General features: G+C 38.5%; 1 protein-coding gene across 6 annotated transcripts in view; it reads right to left on the bottom strand.

The window, feature by feature from the left end:
• Positions 1 to 20,961, bottom strand: part of HIVEP1 (HIVEP zinc finger 1) — a 148,731-nt gene that overhangs the window by 57,091 nt on the left and 70,679 nt on the right. For 5 of the 6 annotated variants that reach the window (XM_042937886.1, XM_042937889.1, XM_042937888.1 and 2 more), the window contains one exon: positions 14,105 to 14,158. The exons of the other annotated variant lie outside the window; for it this stretch is intronic. In XM_042937886.1, coding sequence (XP_042793820.1) covers positions 14,105 to 14,158 — 54 coding nt within the window. The remainder of the gene's footprint in view (positions 1 to 14,104; positions 14,159 to 20,961) is intronic. 6 annotated transcript variants of the gene reach the window in all.

Here is a 20,961-nt window from a genome sequence, read left to right on the forward strand (position 1 = left end):
ACCAACCAAAGTCAGTTCAGAGGCTTGTTAATATTCCTAATGGAGGAATACACTGAAAAGCAATCAGAAGACAGCAGCATTCCTGAACAAGAAACTCAGCCCTGAAAAGAAAAGCAAGGATAGAATGTAAGTGGAATTTGAGGTCAGCTCCCATCCCGAGTAAGACCAAGAATCATCTGGCTAAAGGTTTAAACAGTGCAAGAGACAACATTACTAAACTTCTGTAACATACTAGATGGGCAACAACGTACATTAAAAAACTGTTCAAAAGAAAAAGAACAATAATTACGGGGGAGGGTCTGAATTCACTAGCCAGCTATGGCAGATGTAGTAAAAAGTCGCTTTGGAAATAAACTTTGTATTTCTCGGTCCTCTTAAATTTATTGATAAATCGTTCCATGGCCTAAGTTAGGACCTATCTTGGAGAATGCTCCACGCACACCAGAGAACATATATGTTCTGCTGCTGTTGGGTGGAATGTTCTACAGATAGATGTTAGGTCCAGTGGGTTCACTGTGCTGTTCAAGTCTTCGAGGCTGACCTTTTGCCTAGCTGTCCCATCCATTCTGGAAAGTGGGGCACTGAAGTCTCTGACCACACTGCTGAATTGTCTACTTGGTCCTTCATTTCTGTCCGCTTGCTTCGTGTATTTTGGGACTGTGTTGTGAGGTACATATAGGTTTATGACTGCTATGTCTTCCCAAAGGATTCATTCTTTTGTCATTAGAAAATACCCCTCTATTTTAAGTCTCTAATATAACTACTCGGCTTTTTCATGCTGGCTGTTTGCATGATAAATCTTTTTCTAACCATTTAGTTTCCATCTAGTTGCGACTTTGAATCTAAAGTGTATCTCCGTGTAGGCAGCACACAGTTGGATCTTGTTTTTTTAACCGGTCCGACAATCTCTGCCTCTGATGGGATTATTCAACCAATTCCTGTGTGATGTTTTGGTTGACACTGCTGGGTTCCTGTCTGCCAGTTTACTTTTCGTTTTCTATTCATCTTGTGTCTTTCTTGGTCTTCCACTTCTCCTTTACTGCTTTATTCTACATTAAGATGGTATTTGCTAATACAACATTTTAATTTCTTTAATGATTTTTCTTCAGAACTTTCTTGAGTGGTTCTCTTTGTAGTGATCTAGAACTGACCTTGCATTCTAACTTATCGGAAGCTAATGCAGATTCTAATACGATATGGAAACCTTACGACTATACAGCTCTGTTCTCTTTTGCCGTATTACGGTTGTGCGTATCACTTTCACAAATATTACACTCCCACAAAACACTGTATCCATTACTCCTTCACATAACTTATGTCTTTGAAGATGCCACTGAAAGAGGAAACCAAGTATATACTTCCAGATTTGTTCTAGTAACCTTATTTACCATTCCGATAAGTACTTCTCCTTACTTCTAAAGAGCACCTCAGAAAAACTGGGCTTCTGTGGCTATGCTATAGCCAGGTTAGCAAAGGTAGAAAAGTTAACAACAACTGAGAGGAGGCGTTATGAGTAAGTACATTTTCCATTTTTATAAGTTGTTCTAATGTCTTATGACAGGGCTTGTGCAAAAATAGTGAGCTGGAGAGGCAGGAGATAAAAATCTGACTGTTGTTAACAAGAGAGCTGACACGGAGAATAAAATCAGATACCCGGATGTACTTCTGCAGGTTTAAGAAGGTCACCTGGCAGGAGGCTGACTCAGCCTTCAATACAAATAAGAACTTTTTTAAAGACAGTCAGATTTCCTTGTCTTGAAGGTCATTCAGGTTTGTATCCTGTTGCACTTTCATAAGAAAGATTCCAAAAACTCTGGCAATTTTTCTAAGAAAGTCCTAAATGTAGGACTGGGGCCCGTTTCGTACTGAGTCTTACTCTCCCTGTGCTTGAAACCACAAGAAAAATACTGCATGATGATAATTTCTTTGAGCAGTATGTGCTCAAGACAGCTCTACTAAATATTCAGGAATTCTGGAAGCCACACAACCCTGGGCAGCATTAAAGTCAAGTCTTGGCGGGAGTATTTTCACCACAGGGGCAAATGCTACCAATTGTCCCTTCCCTACCCCAGGGACCAGCACATGACTGGCCCTCAATCGAAAAGAAAAAGAAAGAAAGCTTAAATTGAGGCTAACGCTAACCAAGACAAGAAAGTATGAAATCCATTTGATAAACATTTCTACCACGAAGGCTCTCGGGGTTATAGCCTTAAACCTTCAGAAAGGTGAAATCCTCAATTCTTTATTCAGAACATCACAACCTCTCACCAGGTTAACGAAGATATTGTTATCTTACCAAAGTATCCAAGAATAGCTTTAATCTTAGTGCTCAAATAAAATCATAAGGAAGGATTCATTTGCAGTGGCTGTCCGCAGTCTCTATTAAAGGTTAGAGAAGAGCTTTAATTTTTGCTCGATATACTTAAGTGAGTTCTGTGGTTCACCGCGGAGACATACAATTAAATTATACAGACAATTTAATATAATGAAAAACTTACTTCAGATACGCAATCTAGGTTATACCAGAAGAAATAAAAAATATCTGTGTAACCACACGTAAAAAATAGGAAGAAAGTAATAGTACGTATTGTTTAAAACTCCTGCCTGTAATGCGAAGGAAGTCACTCTCTTCTCTCCCTCATGCGCGTACCCACCCACCTTCACCTATTCGGTGACCGTCTGCCAAGTGCCTACTACTCTACGCACTAGGAACTGGGGCAAGTACTGGTGGTGGGGCAGTGGGCAAAAATTAACTGGAGGAATCCCAGCACTCACAGGAGGCAGGGGTGAGTGGGTGAGGGGCAGGGCTTAGCGAGCCGAGGTCTCTCATTCGCCGCGTTTTGGAGACTGTCTTCAGGCTAAGAGCCACAGACAGCCATCAAAGGGTTTCATTAAACAGTTTCTGAGTGGCTAACCCCATGCTCGGTGGTGGGCCTCCAGAAATAAACACCCCACAGCAACCCCCTCCTTCCCTGCTCCTGCGCAGTTAGCGCGCTGCACCCCCAATACGATCTGTTCTGCGGTCTGGTGGAGTCTACTTCCCGCTAACTAACCATCGGACGACGTGTCGATGCCACTACCTACATTTGTTCTCACTCAAACATTCTTCAGTCCTCTCTGTACCCTTCCTCCCTCGTCCACAGAATCTCATTTGCTGCTTCCGAATCTCTTCTTAAAGGAAACAGTTAATTTTGTGCTTGGTGCTCAGGGCAAAACTCTTAAGGCATCGCCACTCACAATTTTATACTCCTCCCATAGGCGGTCCAATCCAGTAAAACACACTCCGAGTCGTGAAACTGACAAAAGGATACCACGTTCGGGTGAAATGGTACTTTGCTATTTCCACAACAGTGTTTAATTTTTTCTTCTTCTTAATTTAGTTTCCAGAGTTTCTCTCAGTTGTTTAACCCATTTTCAATTTATTCTGCCTCCGCTCGCTTTTATTTTCTATTCTTCCTTTCCTGGGATTCTATTCCTTGGTTTCATGCCCACACTGTCTAGTGCCTTCTCTCATCTGTGTTAACAGAAAAGAACAAGTCTCTCTGTAGGCAATAAGTATCTGAGCTTGCTTCCCTCTTTTTCCTTTTGCCCCACACGTAGATTACAGCAGCCAAGTGGAGAAATGTCTAAATAGATCAGCAGTAACACAGATTATCCTGTTAAGTCACCGTGCGACATTATTTACATAGAAAATACTGAGGCATGTGCATGGGGTCGGTTACCCAAGAAGTAAAGAGTGTAAGTTGAACATAACCTGTTCCCCCCCCCCCCATCATTCTTCCATGAGTCCCCAAGTGAACCAACAGACAAAGATCCATTCCTTTGTTCTTCACAGTCCTCCGGGACGCGGTCCTCAAAGCCGCTCAAATCCACACGTCGTCATCTGAACCACTGCATCTCTCGTACCAAAAAATGAAGCGGTGGATGTAAATATGTACTCTGTGGACTCTCAAGCAAACATGCTTTGAAATTTTAATCTCCCTGAAATCAGGATTCATTTTCTACTCAATTATAAGAGCACTGTGTCACGATTCAACCGGCAGTGACTTTCCCTTTCTAAATGGTGCATGAAATCAGTGCGCATCTCACCATCAATAGCATCTTGAAGTCAATGGAATATGCCATAAAAACGCAAGAGAATGCAAATCGATGATATCGTGAATCCCATAAAATAAAAATCCTGTTAGCTACTGAAGTTTCTAATTTAATGAATGATTACTCAACAGATAAGTAATCAGTCACAGAATTTGCATTCTGCTAAGAAAGTAGGAAGGATTTTTGCCTGTCGTATTCTACGGGCAACAAAGTGTTGGGTGTTTTTGCATTTAAACACCATGGGTACGGAACGTTTAAAGACATTTATTTTACACTGGTGTACTAAAAAATGCTTTGATTTACCGTTGTGCAAATCATCTTCTATGTGGCTGGCACAGTCTATCTGAACAACAATGATCTCTTAGCATCTGCTGTTTTTAAATCTACAAATATCGACAGGATTGACTTATGGAGCCTTTAGGCCAGACACACTGCCCATATCATTAAAACAATTCTAATCCTTCCGTGGTTCAAATTAGCATGGTTCATTACACTAGGAGAAAACTTCATGAAACCTGAATGTTTAAATCTAAAATTCCAAGTAATAAAATACTAAAAGAAGAGGGCTTCTTTTCCCTAAAAATCAGAAAATCTGTTGCCATTCTCCCAAGGGAAATTTGTTAGGCATCACTGCTAGGCTACATAAAACCTCATGAATTTTGATTCTACCAATTCAGATTTCAGGATAATTTGGCCAAGAGCTGAGCTAAGGTGATGGGTTCTTTTGAGGGTTAGACTTTTTCCTTCCTATCTACTCCCCAGGGTTACAAAGAATGTCTGAAGCACAATACAAATGTATTGAAAAAAGAATGAACTAACAACCTTACAGGAAAACCATGATGCATTTTTAGGGCATTTATTAAGAACGCCGAATTTATAAGTGTTTTTATTGAAAATAAACATCCATTAATAAGCTCGTTTAAACACATTATTTCCTAGCAATTAATTTATAAACGCAAGGACCACAACTTGTCAAGAATATATACCTGACGAGTGTTACTACATACTAAAGTAACAAAACTGCATTCCTTTAAAATACTCTGAAGTTCAGACATCTCAATGAAAAGTACACCAGCCTTTCCTCTGGCTGGGAACTTGCATTTAGTAAATTGTTAATGCCCTTCTAGATTTATTACATTTCGATAAAGCCAACCAGGTTTTGTTTTATTGCACAAACTTTCTCCCAAACTATTTTAAAACCTTTTTATCTTACTTTCATGGCATTAACATTATTCATTTTAATTTAATGAAATCAGTCCAAATTTTCCATAATGCACCTCAATTTTAGTCTCAGGAAGGACTTCACTGTCCCTAATCTAAGAACAAGCCCTTATATTTTCTTAAATATGCTTAGCAGAATTCTTAAGGAAGAGAATGTCATTAGCATTAAAGCACATTATTAATATATAATATTATTCCAAATCAGCCTCATTTTTTAAAGTAGCATATGCCGTACTTAAAAAAAAAATGGGAGTATTTTTTGTACTTCTCGCAAACTTACTCACCTTATAAGAAGCTTAAAAAAATCAGGAAAGTAGGTGAGCAAAGTCTAGGTTTCTTATGTACACACTAATTAGAATTCCACAACCTAGTTTTCTGCTCATTAGTCTGTTAGTCTCACTTCAGAATTACTCTGTCTAGTTTTTCACAGAAACCTAACTTCCCTCAAGCTTCCCCGGATAGCAGGAGGGTAATTCCAGGGCACAAATTATGCCTATGTTAACAAAAATCCTACTTGTCAAGTGATTCCTCGGAGCAAATCTAAAATCACAAAGTTACTTGAGCAGTCAGTACGGATTCCTTACACTGTCTCTTAAACCATATAAACTATATGGTTATAAACCATATAAGCCATATGGTTATAAACCATATAAACCATATAAACCATACTCTCAGATCCATGGTAAAATGGATGATTAACAGAAACTATTTTGTACATACAAAACTTTCCGGTGGCTGGAGTATAAAACTTCAGAGTGATATACCCCAGGTACTGGAAGGAGATGGCTGGCGTTATGACGGCAATGTTAGGATTTTGCTGTTTGAGACAGAATTAATGTGAAAAATTCCAGTGCAAGCTGACCTACGATCTCTACCTTCTTCAGTACCCACTGTCTGAATCCTATTTTTTCCTGCATTATCACAACATTTTTAAAGGAGGTGACTTACACACTATCATAATCTCATCACTCAAAGGGTCATTTAGAATAGGACTCCTAGATTCAGCTCTCATCCAGTTAGGACACGAAATAATGTTAGAACAGCACAGTCCAAGACAAGGACTCGAAGCCTCCTCATTTCACTTCCTGGTTGCATTCTCCTGGGGTAATGTTATTTGACATCTTTCAGCTTCAGCTATTTAATCTTTGTAACCCTAAAGTTTATAAGGCGCTGAATTCTAAATTTCTAGCTTAAAATCCAGGAGCGTTTTTGTAGAACATTTCCCGAAAATCTTGAGTTCACAGTGTTCAGATACAGAGAGCAAATTATTTTAGAAATACAAACTGGTTTTTAAAAAAACAATTAATTATAACCATGCAATTAAGTGACAAATCACTAACAAAAACATAAGTAAAATCCCCAAAAATGTGAGGAAAAAAATTGTCAAGAGGGTAAAAGAAGAAAACAGCATAGACATTAATGAAAGCAGTAAATATGAAATCGTGTACAATTTAACTAAAGCAATAACTTAGAAGGTAATTAATACCATGAAGTGATTTGAATTAAAAAAAAACCAAATGCTTAAAATAAATGAGCCCAGATTCCAACCTAAGAAATTTGATAACAGAGTGAACCCAAAGAAAAAGAGGAAAAATATAATAAAAAAGCAAAACTTACTGATAACTTAAAAGGACGCTACAAAAGAGTATGAAGAAAATCAGAAGTTGGTATAATTGGAAGTGAAGCAGACAAGCCTTTTGTAAGACTAATCAAGAAAGAGAGAAAAAGCACAAACGAACAAAATTAACAATGAAAAAATCCAGCAGCAATGAAAGAGTAAGAGAATACCACAAATGACTTTTTACCAATAAATGTGAAGACTTAACAGAATGTATAAATTATAACAATATAACGTACTCTCTGATAGAAGAGAAAAAAGAAAACTTGAGTAGATCCATACTATTAAATATACTGATTTGACACTTAAAAATCTACCCTCAACTCCTCTTGAAAGTCAAAATAGGGGCACCTGGTCGGCTCAGTCGGTTAAGGATCCAACTTCGGCTCAGGTCATGATCTCATGGCTCATGAGTTCGAGACCCATGTCGGGCTCTGTGCTGACAGCTCAGAGCCTGGAGCCTGCTTCAGATTCTGTGTCTCCCTCCCTCCCTCTCTCTCTCTCTCTCTCTCTCTCTCTGCCCCTCCCCTGCTTGCGTGCTCTCTCTCTCTCTTAAAAATAAACATAAAAAAAATGTTTTTAAAACAAAGTCAAAATATATCCTACGACCTTCCTATAAAGCTATCATTCCAGTATTAAACAAATACGTCCATAGGAAACAGGAGGATAGTTCTCAGATCACCTCTACTGAGCTACTATAATTTTGAAATAAATCAGGCAAGGATAATTAAAAGAAACTAAAACTACAGACCAATATCTTCAATTTGAACCTGGATATAGAATACTTCAACAAATACATATTTTTCAAATTTTATTTATTTATTTTGGAGACAATCTTAAGCAGGCTCTGCACTATCAGCGTGGAGCCCAATGCAGGGCTTAGTACCGTGAAACTTGAGATCACGACCTGAGCTGAGACCAAGAGTCCGAAGCTCAACTGACTGAGTCATCCAGGTGCCCCAGAATTCTTCATCAGATATTAACAAATTAAATCTAGCAGTGTATTTAAAAAGATAAAAATCGAGACTAAATTCATTGTATTAAGAGGATGCAAGAGAAGTTTAAACACTAGAATGAGAGAAGGGAGACTATAAGATTAAGCTCTACATATGAAGAAAAACCATTTGATGAAAAAAAGATCCATTTATGATTCTTTTAAAAATCTCAGTAGATCAAAAAGATAACCTCCTTATGCTACTTAAACAAGTGCACGCGTGGACGTGCACACACACACACACACAAAACAAACAAAAAAAACCCTGACCCTCCCTTCCCCTAAAAAGACTTTAAACATTTTCATGAAATATTAGAAGCATTCCCTTTACAATCAAGAACAAGTCAAGGACGCCAATACTACCATTCTTTTGATTTTACCAAAGCCTACTGGGTAAAACAAGAAAACTAAATAAAGGAACAATAATTTAAAAAGGTGGAAACAAAACTTTCATTACCGCTAGCATCAGACTGTTTACAAGAAAATCTAAAGCACCTGCAAGCAAAGTTTTGGAATGAATGATTCAGCCAAGTGGCTGGGTACAAGATGAATATACAAAAAATATACTGCATTTCTATTTGCCAACAAGAGCTAAAAAACAATTTCACATATATACACACACAATCAATGTAATCAATAAAAAAATAAAGTTTCAAGGAATAAATTCAATAAAATAAGTACAAGATCCATATGGAATAAACTATAAGACAAAGAAAACACAAGTATCAAAAATATATTATTTTTGGAGATAGAAAGCCTGAAAATTGTGACAATCATCAGTTTGCCCCAAATTCAATGCAATCCCAAACAAAGTCCCAACAAGTTATTTTAAAAGCTGATTCTAAAATTTAAATGGATGAGCAAAAAACTAGAAATAGTCAAAACACTTTAGGAATTTTCCCTGCTGTGTATTGAAACATGTAGTGATAGTAATTAACACATTGTAATATTAACTCACAGATTAACAGAAGAGAACAGAGAGCCAACAAACAAACCCATACCTATCAAGAAAATTAAGATGAAAAAGAGTAAAAGGAGAATCAATGTAATAAATACTCTGGGACAAATAGTTATCCATTTGGGGTAAAAAAAAAAAAAAAAAAAAAAAAAGAAAGTGGAACCCAAACTCACACTGTATTTTTTTTTTAAATAAACTTCAGATGTATTTTTTTATCTGAATATGAAAGGGTTTTTTTTGTTTTTTTGTTTTGTTTGTTTTGTTTAGAAGAAAACAGAGAAAAAACATGCAAGACCTTGTGGGAGGGAAGAATTTAAGGCAAGCAAATATATTTAAAAATCTCCAGAAAAACAACAACAAAAAAATACTAATCATAAATGAAAAAGCTTAATAGTTTGATGATATTAAAACCAAGAACTTCTGTGTACCAAAAGGTACTTTATTTATTCATTTAAAAAAATTTTTTAAATGCTTATTTATTTTTGAGAGAGAGAGAGAGCACAAGCAGGAGAGGGGGAGAAAGAGGGAGACCCAGAATCTGAAGCAAGCTCCAGGCTCTGAGCCGTCAGTACAGAGCCCAACGTGGGGCACGAACCCACGGACCGCGAGATCATGACCCGGGCCGAAGACGGACGCCCAACCGACTGAGCCACCCAGGCGCCCCCCAAAAAGTACTTTAAAGAAAGTAAAAAAGTAAGCCCAGAACTAAAGCACATAACATGAATAAAGAGCTGTTATCCAAAACATATTTAAAAAAAAAAGATGTTTAAAATGCATAAAAGATACAAGTAAGCATTTCAAGAAAGTGGTATACAAGTGAAGACATGTTTAACATTATTACTAATTGGGGAATAATAAATCCAGAGCAGAACAAAACACTACTTTTTACCCATCCAACTGGAAAAAATAAAAACAATGACAATACCAAGTACTGGATAGCACAAAATGAATTCTTAGACACTGGTGGAGGAAATGTAAAATTTCCAAAAAACTCTGGAAAACCATCTCGCATCATCTTATGAAGCTGAACATCTACGCTCCCTGTGTATGTCCTGGAAAACTCACACATGTGCACTAGGCTATGAGAGTATTCGGAGCTGCACTGTTTGTGACAGCAAAAAGGGAGAAATAACTGAAATCCATCAACAAGAGAATGGAGGTACATATTGCGTCATGTAATAAAATATTGTTACAGCAATGGGAAGAAATAGCTACTTTCAACAACATGCATACATTTTAGAAACAAGGTTGAGTGAAAAAGCTGTTAAAATTAGGGAACATAATTTTATTTTTAAAGCTCAAACTCAAGCAAAGCTAAAAAGTATACTGTTTGAGAATATGTAATTATTTTTATGAAGAATTAACATGATGAACACAAAGCTGAGGACGGTAAATACCTCTAAAGAGCAGACAGAGGGAAATACTGACGAGCACGCAGGTTGATGCAATGGTATTGACGATGCGCCAGTTTTCACACTGGGTGGTGGAATGAAAGATCACCATGTTGTTTTTATGCTTTATAACACATCACATACAGGGGCACCTGGGTGGCTCAGTCAGTTAAGCGTCCGACTTTGGCTCAGGTCATGATCTCACGGTTCATGAGTTCGAGCCCCGTGTCGGGCTCTGTGCTGACAGCTCGGAGCCTGGAGCTTGCTTTGGATTCTGTGTCTCCCTCACTCTCTGCCCCTCCCCCTCTCGTGCTCTGTGTCTCTCTCTCTCTCTCTCAAAAATAAACGTTAAAAAACAAAAATTTGTAATACATTACATATATTAATTTACATATGTCAAATATTGTATGGTAAAAATTTAAAACAAAGTATTAAAATTAAAGCTTATACAAAAGATAGACTATGAAAGCTCTCCTGAAAAACCGATCTATTCATTTCTTCCTAGTTTATACATTTTCCATTCCCACATCTGCGACATTCACTATTTTATTTAAATCCCATGTGGGGCGCCTGGGTGGCTCAGTCGGTTGAGCGTCCGACTTCAGCTCAGGTCATGATCTCATAGTCCGTGAGTTCGAGCCCCGCGTCGGGCTCTGTGCTGGCAGCTCGGAGCCTGGAGCCTGTTTCAGATTCTGTGTCTCCCTCTCTCTGACCCTCCCCTGTTCATGCTCTGTCTCTCCCTGTCTCAAAAATAAATAAAACGTTAAAAAAAAAAATAAATCCCATGCAATAATTTTCAGAGTAGTGTCAAATATGATGGATGTTAAGAACAAGTAAAGAGCACTGTAAGGAAGAATATAATGACGTTATGGAGAATTATGTGAATGTTACATGTTACGTTTATCCCCAAACTGATTAAAATTAAAATAAATCAAAGTCATCTAATTTTCATTCATGTATTCTTTCTCTCTAGAAAGAGTAAAAGAAACACATTAACATAATTTAGTGCCCTTCTTTATTTTATTGGTGCGTAATGGGCAAAGTCACTTTCTTAGCCACCCTATTACACTAAACAAATTAATCTTTTCTTAAAATGTTAGAAAACAATAAAGATCTATCCATGACCGAGGTGTTTCTTCTTTTTTTGTGGGTTTTTTAAGGGCTTGCCATTAGTGCTAGATTCAAATCAGTTACTCGTACTAATGGTTTAAAAAAAAAAAAAGAAGGAAAGGAGGAGAAAGAACAATAAATAAATTGAACAATTACAGTATCTTCAATGGAGAAAAAACCTTAGAACCACAGCATTGTAGAAAAATAGCCATATATAGAAGACAAAAGTCAAACTTTCAGGGGGAAAAAGCAAAGGCCTGTTGAAAAAATAGTGAAATTAAAATAAAATTAAAAAAAAAAAAGGGGGGCGCCTGGGTGGCTCAGTCAGTTAAGCGTCCGACTTCAGCTCAGGTCACGATCTCACAGTCCGTGAGTTCGAGCCCCGCGTCGGGCTCTGGGCTGACGGCTCAGAGCCTGGAGCCTGCTTCCGATTCTGTGTCTCCCTCTCTCTCTCTGCCCCTCCCCCATTCATGCTCTGTCTCTCTCTGTCTCAAAAATAAATAAAAACATTAAAAAAAATTAAAAGAAAAGAAAAAAAGAAAAAATAGTGAAAAAGTATCTGCCCTAGATGAATCATCCTAATAAAAATAACAACAAATTTTTACAGCATATTATCCAAAGGAAGAAATGAATTTCCTTTAATCAGCAGGTCGGCCAGCAAAGATTTGAGAAATCTCAATACTTTTATTACTGAAAAATTTTTATCTCATATTGTTAAAGACAAAATGATATTATTCCTTAATTATATTTGAGAGAAAAACTATTTCATTAAAAAAAAAATTTTTTTAAGTGTTTACTTATTGGGGGGGGGGGGAGGGAGGTGTGAGCAGGGGAGGGGCAGAGAAAGGGAGACGCAGAATCCGAAGCAGGACCCAGGCTCTGAGCTGTCAGCACACAGCCCGATGCAGGGCTCGCACTCACAGACCGTGAGATCATGACAAGAGCTGAAGTTGGACACCTAACCGACTGAGACACCCAGGCGCCCCAAAAACTATCTCATTTTTAATTTGCCCCGAATGTGTACGTAAAAATGAAAGCCAAGTAGTAATTCTAGGCAGCGAACCGCACAGAACAATGCTCACTTGGTATTCATCCTCAGTCTTAAATAAGTGTAGCCTGCCAAGTGTAGCCCACTGGATTATTCTGAAACTCATTATCCAATTTCTTTTTCTAGAACCTTTGTTCCGCTTCCTCCTTCCTATAGGCATTTAGTTCACTGTTCTTAAAATTCTTTGCCACGGGAGTAAGAAAGAAGGAAACGCAAAACAAGCACACATTTATTTTTCTCCTTGCAGCAGCTCTAAACCCTTACTGGATGTAAAGCATCTCTTACAGCCTGTGTGTCTTACATGCTTTATGTCTACAGCAATGAGGGAAGGGACCTTTAGTCAACCTTGGAAAGGGACAGCATGGCTATAGTGATTTCTCTGTTCTTTCTAGGCTTTTCTGCAAGAGTATCATTAAAGGATCCTGTTTGTTATGGACCTTCCAGATTGCATGGAAGAAGGGGGTGCGAGAAGAAGAAAATGGAGAGACGCTTCAAGGTTGCTGCACATCACAACATAACTCTTCAGACCAACGCCACAGCACCTTGGAGGTTCGCAGGTTGGTCCAAGGGATGGAAAACCTGAATAGCCAGAAATATTTCTACTAAAGATACTTAGCTAGGAACCTAAATCGATTTAAAAAAAAAGAAAAAAGACTTTCCATTGGATTCATATATAGGTAAATTGCCGTCAAAATATTCCACTATAATTAGAAAATATAATAAGGACAAAGAAATAATAAGTCATGAAATATAAATGCTATAATGGGAGCTTTAATTATATCCTTTTAATCGATTTTACTCATTAACATACAGTGTTGGGAGACGATCCACCTGTCTTCCCCTCTCCACAGACTATTTAATATTGAATGCATTTTTCATATTATCTGGAAAAACGAACACTAGGTTTTCTACCATGAAAACCAATTTTTGCCTTTAAATTTTTTATACAAAATTACAACCATTGTCATTAATAAAAACCATAAAGCCATATAAAGGAAAGTTAAGCTTCCTCAGACCCTTCCTTCCACCTTTGTAAACATATTTGTGTGAAATGTGTATAAATATGTAGGCGTGTATGCCTTTGAAATTTGATTAAACTTATAAACTGAGATATTTTACAAGCTACCGTGCAATTTCATTTTCCTCATTCATCAATAAACCACCACTGTCAATTGAAAGAATTAACATTTCTTGAAAAGGTGCATAATATATCCCAAAATACAATGTATTAAACTGATTCAACCATTCTTTCCCCTGAATAGCATTCATATAATTTTATCTATCTTGGGCTTTCGTCATTACAAAAAAATACTGCATCACAAGAACATACAGAGATAGGCACATACATGTTAAAACACAGGCATCATATTGGTACTTTTATTGCTATGGGACAGTCCCATAAATAGAACTTTCAAAAGAGATGCAACGATCTCTCATAATCCTACCAGCAATATCTTAATTTGTAGAAACAGTTACAGAATAGCTACAGAAGTAGCTAAAGCACTTCAGGAAGTAAAGTCCATATACTTTCAGGTATCAATCAGTATAAGGTGATTTCTAATTCCGTGATATGTTTTCACTGATAGATTTAGTAAGGCTGCAATTATAGGGATCTGAATAGGAATCTCTGTTAAGAATACAGAATACATTGGGGTTGACTTTAATTTACCTTTTTTTGACACTTCTGCCCCATTAAGTTCTTTTTGTGCTTCTTCAATTTTATCTAAGAAAAACAAAGAGATTTTACAAATCAATGCATCATATACAAATAAGAATGCAGTAAGACAAACACACTACTTATACAAGGAGCCTCATACATAGTAATCAATATTTATTGAATTACTTATGAAATAAATATGTGTAAACTGTTAAAGTAATGACATATTCCCTTATTTTAAAACTGAATATATAATTTCAATCACGTCTTTGTCACAAGGACCAGTTGCAATCAATGAATGTTTCCATAATGCAAATAATTAGTGCGTTTTAAATACTGAACGATAATTAACACATGTTTAGGTGCCTAATAAATACCTAAAAATAAAGCTTTCCTTATAAAGACACATGAATGCCCAGTAGTGATTTTATTAGAGAGATGTAACGAATGCCTGCTAGCTTAGAAACAAGTCTAAACGAAGTCCATGGATGGCCTAAAACCTATGCCAAACATGGAAGAAGGAAAAGGAAGAACCGGACAAGAAATGAAAGGAGAAGCCGAAGAATAGTGGAATACCCGTCCCTCTTGCCAACGGTTGGTACCAGGATAGTTACGTATGAAGTGTGGGTAGCCGACTGCAACAGAGAGCCACTCTATCAGAGTAATGACTCTAGAACTGTTACATGTGAGCCAGTTCTGAAGATCAGGTGTAACCCACAAGTAATAAAGGTGTAACCCACAAGTAATAATTACCAAGGCGCGGGGAGGGCTGCCCCAGGAGCGGACAGGAGAGGGTGATGAGCGTGGGCCCAGAGCCTGCAGTTGTTAGAGCTGAGGCCCGGAGCACAAGTGGATTTTGTAAAAAAGCGTGTGTTATACTTTGGTTAACAATTAATGTAAGGGCGCCTGGGTGGCTCAGTCGGTTAAGTGTCAGACTTCGGCTCAGATCGGAGTTCGTGAGTCAAGCCCCATTTCCGGTTCAGCCGCTGACAGCACAAAGCTCGCTTGGGATTTTTCTCTCTCCCTCTCCCTCTCCCCCTCTCCCACATGCGTGCGTTCCCTCTCTCTCAAAAGTAAACATTAAAAAAAAAAAAAAACGATTACTTTATTTCTATTTTTTTTTAACGTTTTTATTTATTTTTGAGACAGAGAGAGACAGAGCATGAACGGGGGAGGGGCAGAGAGAGAGGGAGACACAGAACCCGAAGCAGGCTCCAGGCTCCGAGCCATCAGCCCAGAGCCCAATGCGGGGCTCGAACTCACAGACCGTGAGATCATGACCTGAGCTGAAGTCGGACGTTTAACCGACTGAGCCACCCAGGCGCCCCACAACGATTACTTTAAATTGTATAAGGATGTACTTATTTGATGATGAAGACAATAACTAATTCCAGCTTTAATACAGGGGCCTAAGTACTCGTTATAATGGTAGAAGTTACAAAATTCCCAGGGTACTTTCTTGTACTGAAAAGAATACAGTACCAATAATTACATAATATTTTAGTTAATGCATGGAAGTATCATTTAACAATTTTCAAAATACCGGTACTTCAGCCATTTACGCCCTCTGGCGTCCACCGCCAGTTCCCAAAATGGTCTCCAGTGCTAGGCCTACCGCCACTGGCCAGGCAAGATCAACTTCCAAAATGCTGATCCTTTTCCAAACAAATAAAAGACACGGATCCCCGCCACAGGGGCCCTCTCAACCACCTGCTTCTTCTCCCATTAACCTTGAGGAAGAAGCCAGAAAATTCAGAGAACCTTCCATTTTCTGATCAAACTTCTTTTAATCACAGGTTGATTCACCCGGTCGGCAAAATAAAAGCGGAGTGGGAGCAGCAGGAAAAACGGAGTCGAGCTAGCTTGAAGTATTAGACACTGTCAGCACTGGTCAAAAATAAATTTTCATCCTGATAAGTGTATCCCCACGGCAATGTCCTATTTGTTTGCTCATTATCAGATCCAGCATGAGATCTACAAGTAGAGGTAACCTAGAGAAATATTACAATTTTTCTTATTCACAAATTTTAGTTATTTCTCATGAAATGACAAGTGAACTGGAAACGGTCCTAAAAAAAGAAAAGAAAACAAAACAAAACAAAAAGCAAAACACCTCTTATTAAATGTACAAAGTGGACCCTGCATCAGCAGTAATTTTATTTCAAAAAGAAAACTACCAAATGCATGGATGAAATCTATGTTAACGTAAGTAACAAAAGGACAAGGGCTGCTTTTTAAAAAAGTAAAGTATATGAAGTATGCTGTATACCTTTAAAATGTAAAGAAACAAACCATGAATTTAAATACACAGTCCTTGAGAAACATAAAAAGGAAAAAAACACTCTCATTTCTATGCCAGCAGTCCCTCCAAACTTAAGAACCATAAATATATACATACATATTATATATATTCTAGTAGTAATGACTGTGTTTGTTTATGCACACATGATTTGGCATTATACAATAAAACACCTTTTTTTTTATTAACAGAAGCGATTGTGGCTCAAAGCAACAAAAACTCATGATTTAACACATATTTCAGAATAACTGCTATTCAGTACACTGAGGTTTGGCCACCTTCTGCTTGCACTGGTAACATAACAAATTCTTAGAAAAATGACCTCAATTTACATGTGATCACAAAATACTGGTCTTTGTTGTTGAATTTTCAATTAAGTTGCTTTTTTCTCTTGATAATAACTCTGCATAAATCAGCAGATTTAGGACATCTACTTTGGTAGGTATAAGTATCTACTTAAATTCTTCTACCGAAAGCCCCAGTTCAATAGGTAAATGCAATTTTCATTTAGAGAGCTTGTAATAGCATTAAAAGCCTTTGCTTCAATTTTTAGAGAAAGTCCTGTTTATATTTAACCTATGCTTTCGGATTTTTCAGGTCAAATATGTTTCAGAGACACTCCAAAATCACAGAGAAAGGACTCCTACATTGTCTGCTCTTAATTGGTTCATACAAGGCAACTTACTGATTTTTAAAGCACTATTTATCATTTTTTCACTATGACTCAGAGCAATAAATGTGTTTTTACATTTCAACCAATTACACACGTGCACACATAATTCAGAAACAAACTTACCCACACTCCATCTTCAATCTTTTCCTATTAAAAATGAATAATGCCCCCTTGCCCAGCCAGCTATACTGATTTTACAACCCACTGGTGGATTCAGAACCTGATATAAAAAGAAGTTCCCTACGCATGTTTTTTACTTTTTGTTTTTTTCCCCTTTTCCCTTTACCAAGGGTAACACTTGCCAGCAGTAATACACGATCTCGCTTGTAAGCCTTGATTTGGGGGCTTGGGGGTGTTACTCAGAATGGGATCTCAGATTCGGAGACACCTTCCATCATGCCCTCCATGTCTCACAAAGAAATACACATCGAGAAATAAACTGTAGTTTCTCTGTTGCTGTTGTCTAAGAATAAAAATAGATGCGTAAGCAAAATGGACATTCACACCATGTCAGTACGTCTGAAGTGAGTAATGCGTTCTTACTGTAATGAGGTTTTAGCGCCTTTAAGATGTGATTCTAATTAGTTCAATTTTTACCAAATGTATTTGGAGGGGCTGTCACCTGGTAAAGACTCCAGCAACATGAATGGATCCATAATCTTTTCTACGATCCAGAGGGGCCCATGGCTGAGAAAGTAACAGGCCAGGAGAAGGGAGAAGCTACTAATCACGTAAGTCGTATTTTGGTTCTGCAACTATTGAAAATTTCCAACTTCTTACAGATTTCCTTCCCCAACAAGGCACAGAAATTGTGAATGGTAAAGATTATGAACAATTTTGTACAATGCCTCACATATTTAAAAACTTTTGTACACACAAACCATGTAAAAATATTTTATTTCCATCATCCATAAGTAATTAAAGGGAAAACATCTCTTTATTTGTGAAAGATAATCTGAAACCATGGAGCAGAAAAAAAAAAAAAAAAACCACCCCAAAACAAAAAACAAAACCAAAACCAAGTCCCAGAGCCCTTAAGAAACAACCTTTCTTGGGGCGCCTGGGTGGCTCAGTTGGTTACGCGTCCCACTTTGGCTCAGGTCATGATCTCACAGTTTGTTGAGTTTGAGCCCCATGTTGGGCTCCGTGCTTACAGCTCAGAGCCTCGTGGCCTGCTTCAGATTCTAGGTCTCCCTCTCTCTGCACTCCTCCACCGTTCACACTCTGTCTCTCTCAAAAATAAATTAGCATTAAAAAAAAAGTTAAAAAAAAAAAGAAACAACCTTTCTTGGGGTGCCTGGGTGACTCAGTCAGTGGAGCATCCAACTCTTGATTTTGGTTCAGGTCATGATCTCACAGTTCATGGGACTGAGCCCTGTGTCATAGCACAGAGACTGCTTAGGATTCTCACTCGCTCTCTCTCTCTCTCTCTTTCTCTGCCCCTCCTCTGCTCACTCTCTCTCTCTCTCAAAATAAATAAATAAACTTTAGGGGAAAAAAAAGAAAATAACCTTTCTTTTAGGGCTCTGGGGAGAAGACTGAATAATTGAAACAAATCACAACAGTAAAGCAATCCTCCGGGTAGGTTTCTGCTCTTGACCATTTCCATCTCGTGGTGAAGTGGGGTGGGGGTGGGGCTCCCTGAACACCACCCCTCAAGAGCCTCAGGATGCAGGGCATCCCAGCTTTGGGGACCAACACACAAAGTCGTTAGGATTTGATTCCACAAAAGCTGTGTTTTCACTGTGGTGAACATCCACCCCATGTCAGGAACAACAGGAGGGGCTGAAGATGGGAGAACAAGCCAAACCAAACAGACAGGCTTTCCTGGAGGGGCTTACAGATGATCATACCCTTTAAACAATCCCTTGACTCTCAATTTGAAGGTAAATATAAAGCCCGGGTTCCGCTGTGTGGCCAACTCACAAGGTCCTCCTCGGCCTCACCCCCCAGCCCCACTGCTGTTTTCTTTCCAGCTTCAGCCGCCCCCTCGGGGCAGGCCCCGTCAGATCCCACCCCATCCCTTCTCTTAACACCCTCATTCACAGTCTGTCACTCCCTGCTCTGTGCCACCACCAGACCTTGCATGCGGAACCCTGTCTCTCTGCGGTGACCTGTCTCATGATCATTAGTAATCATGACGATACGACGGCCCTGCATGATTTACTGATTGGAGAAATGCTGGCAATAACCTGCCAGGCTGCAGAGAAGCGCTGGTGCATTCTGAGAAAGAGAAAACGGGATCCAGGCACACAAACTTACAACCGGCATTGGGTGGTTTCACTGAAGAACCCAGCATCATATCCTCTTTAACGTTACAGATGATTTCGACATTTGGGAAGCTGTATGCCTACCGTGAAAAACACTTGAGTGAACTCTTTCTTACTCCATGAGATCAAGAACAAATGATCTCTACCTTCATTTTACTAGCTCATCCTTCTCTGCCACTTTTCGGATCTGTACCTAATAACCCCGGCTCTAACACCACAGACTCTCCCTCTTCCCTTGGCCCTGAAAGCACAAAGCACAAAAGCTAATAGTAGAATCGTATGAAGTAGATCCTAATGAACTGTAAAAGGCACCTCTATTTACTGAAAGAGAAGCCATCTGATTGAAAAAGGATCACCATATGCGACTGTACTATTTTTACTACTAAATAAGCATAACTCCTACGTCCCCTCGTTACCCGTCAGCACAAGCTCCCTTACTCTTACTGTTAACTGCTACAGCTATTTCAGTAAGACTAAATATAGACAATGATGTAATGTTAAGAACGCATCTAATACCCATACATGCTTTTAATTTTTTTTAATGTTGATTTATTTTGAGAGAGAGAGAGAGAGAGAGAGAGAGAGCGAGTGCCAGGGAAGGGCAGAGAGACAGGGACAGAGAATCCCAAGCAGGCTCCGTGCTGTCAGTGCAGAGCCTGATGTTGGGCTCGATCTCATGACCTGAGCTGAAATCAGGAGGCTGACTGAGCCACCCAGGTGTCCCCAATACATGCTCTTCTAAATGATACTTGTCCCTGGTGTTCACTACTAAATCAGCTAAGTAAGCCCACATTTGTAAGTCACACATTTTAACCTGTAGTTACACATCTTTGTGCCTCTGGACCTGTGTCTTTCAGGAAGAGGACACTGTGCAATAATGCTGAAAATGATTATCCAGACCAGTAATATTTCAAATTGGAAAATACCTTGCCTGAAGTATACAGGGAAAAAAATACAAGACTCAATTCTGTGCTAATAAATTTGAAAATTGTGATTGATTAGTAAAAGGTTCCAGAGAGCATGAAATTACTCAACTTGATCCAGGAATAACCACGGATGAAACGAAGAAAGTTACCAGAGGACGACAAAGAACTACCTTGTTTAAAGGTTCCAGGCCCAGATGCTTTTGTTATCAAATTCTTTCCAATTCTGAAAAGTAAAGCATTTCCTAAAAAGTTTCAGAGCACAGGATAACACAAAAGCTGTTCTAAGTCATTTTATAAAGCTGATATGGCCCTGACATCAATGTGACCAAAGGGGAAGAAAAATCAGCACCACAGACAAGTTCTATATATGAATATGGATTTAACAATCTATATCAAGGGGTTCCTGGGTGGCTCAGTCAGTTAAGCATCCGACCTCAGCTCAGGTCATGATCTTACAGTCCATGAGTTTGAGCCCCACATCAGGCTCTATGCTGACAGTTCAGAGCCTGGAGCCTGCTTCATATTCTAGGTCTCCCTCTCTCTCTGTCCCTCCCCTACTTGTGCTCTGTCAAAATAATAAAAACACATTTAAAAAAAATAATCCTTGGAACAGAATAGAGAACCCAGAAATGGACCCACAGATGTGGCTAATCTTTGACAAAGCAGGAAAGAATATCCAATGGAATAAAGACAGTCTCTTC

This window comes from Panthera leo, chromosome B2 (genome assembly GCF_018350215.1).
Source record: "Panthera leo isolate Ple1 chromosome B2, P.leo_Ple1_pat1.1, whole genome shotgun sequence".
Taxonomy (NCBI): Eukaryota; Metazoa; Chordata; class Mammalia; order Carnivora; family Felidae; genus Panthera; species Panthera leo.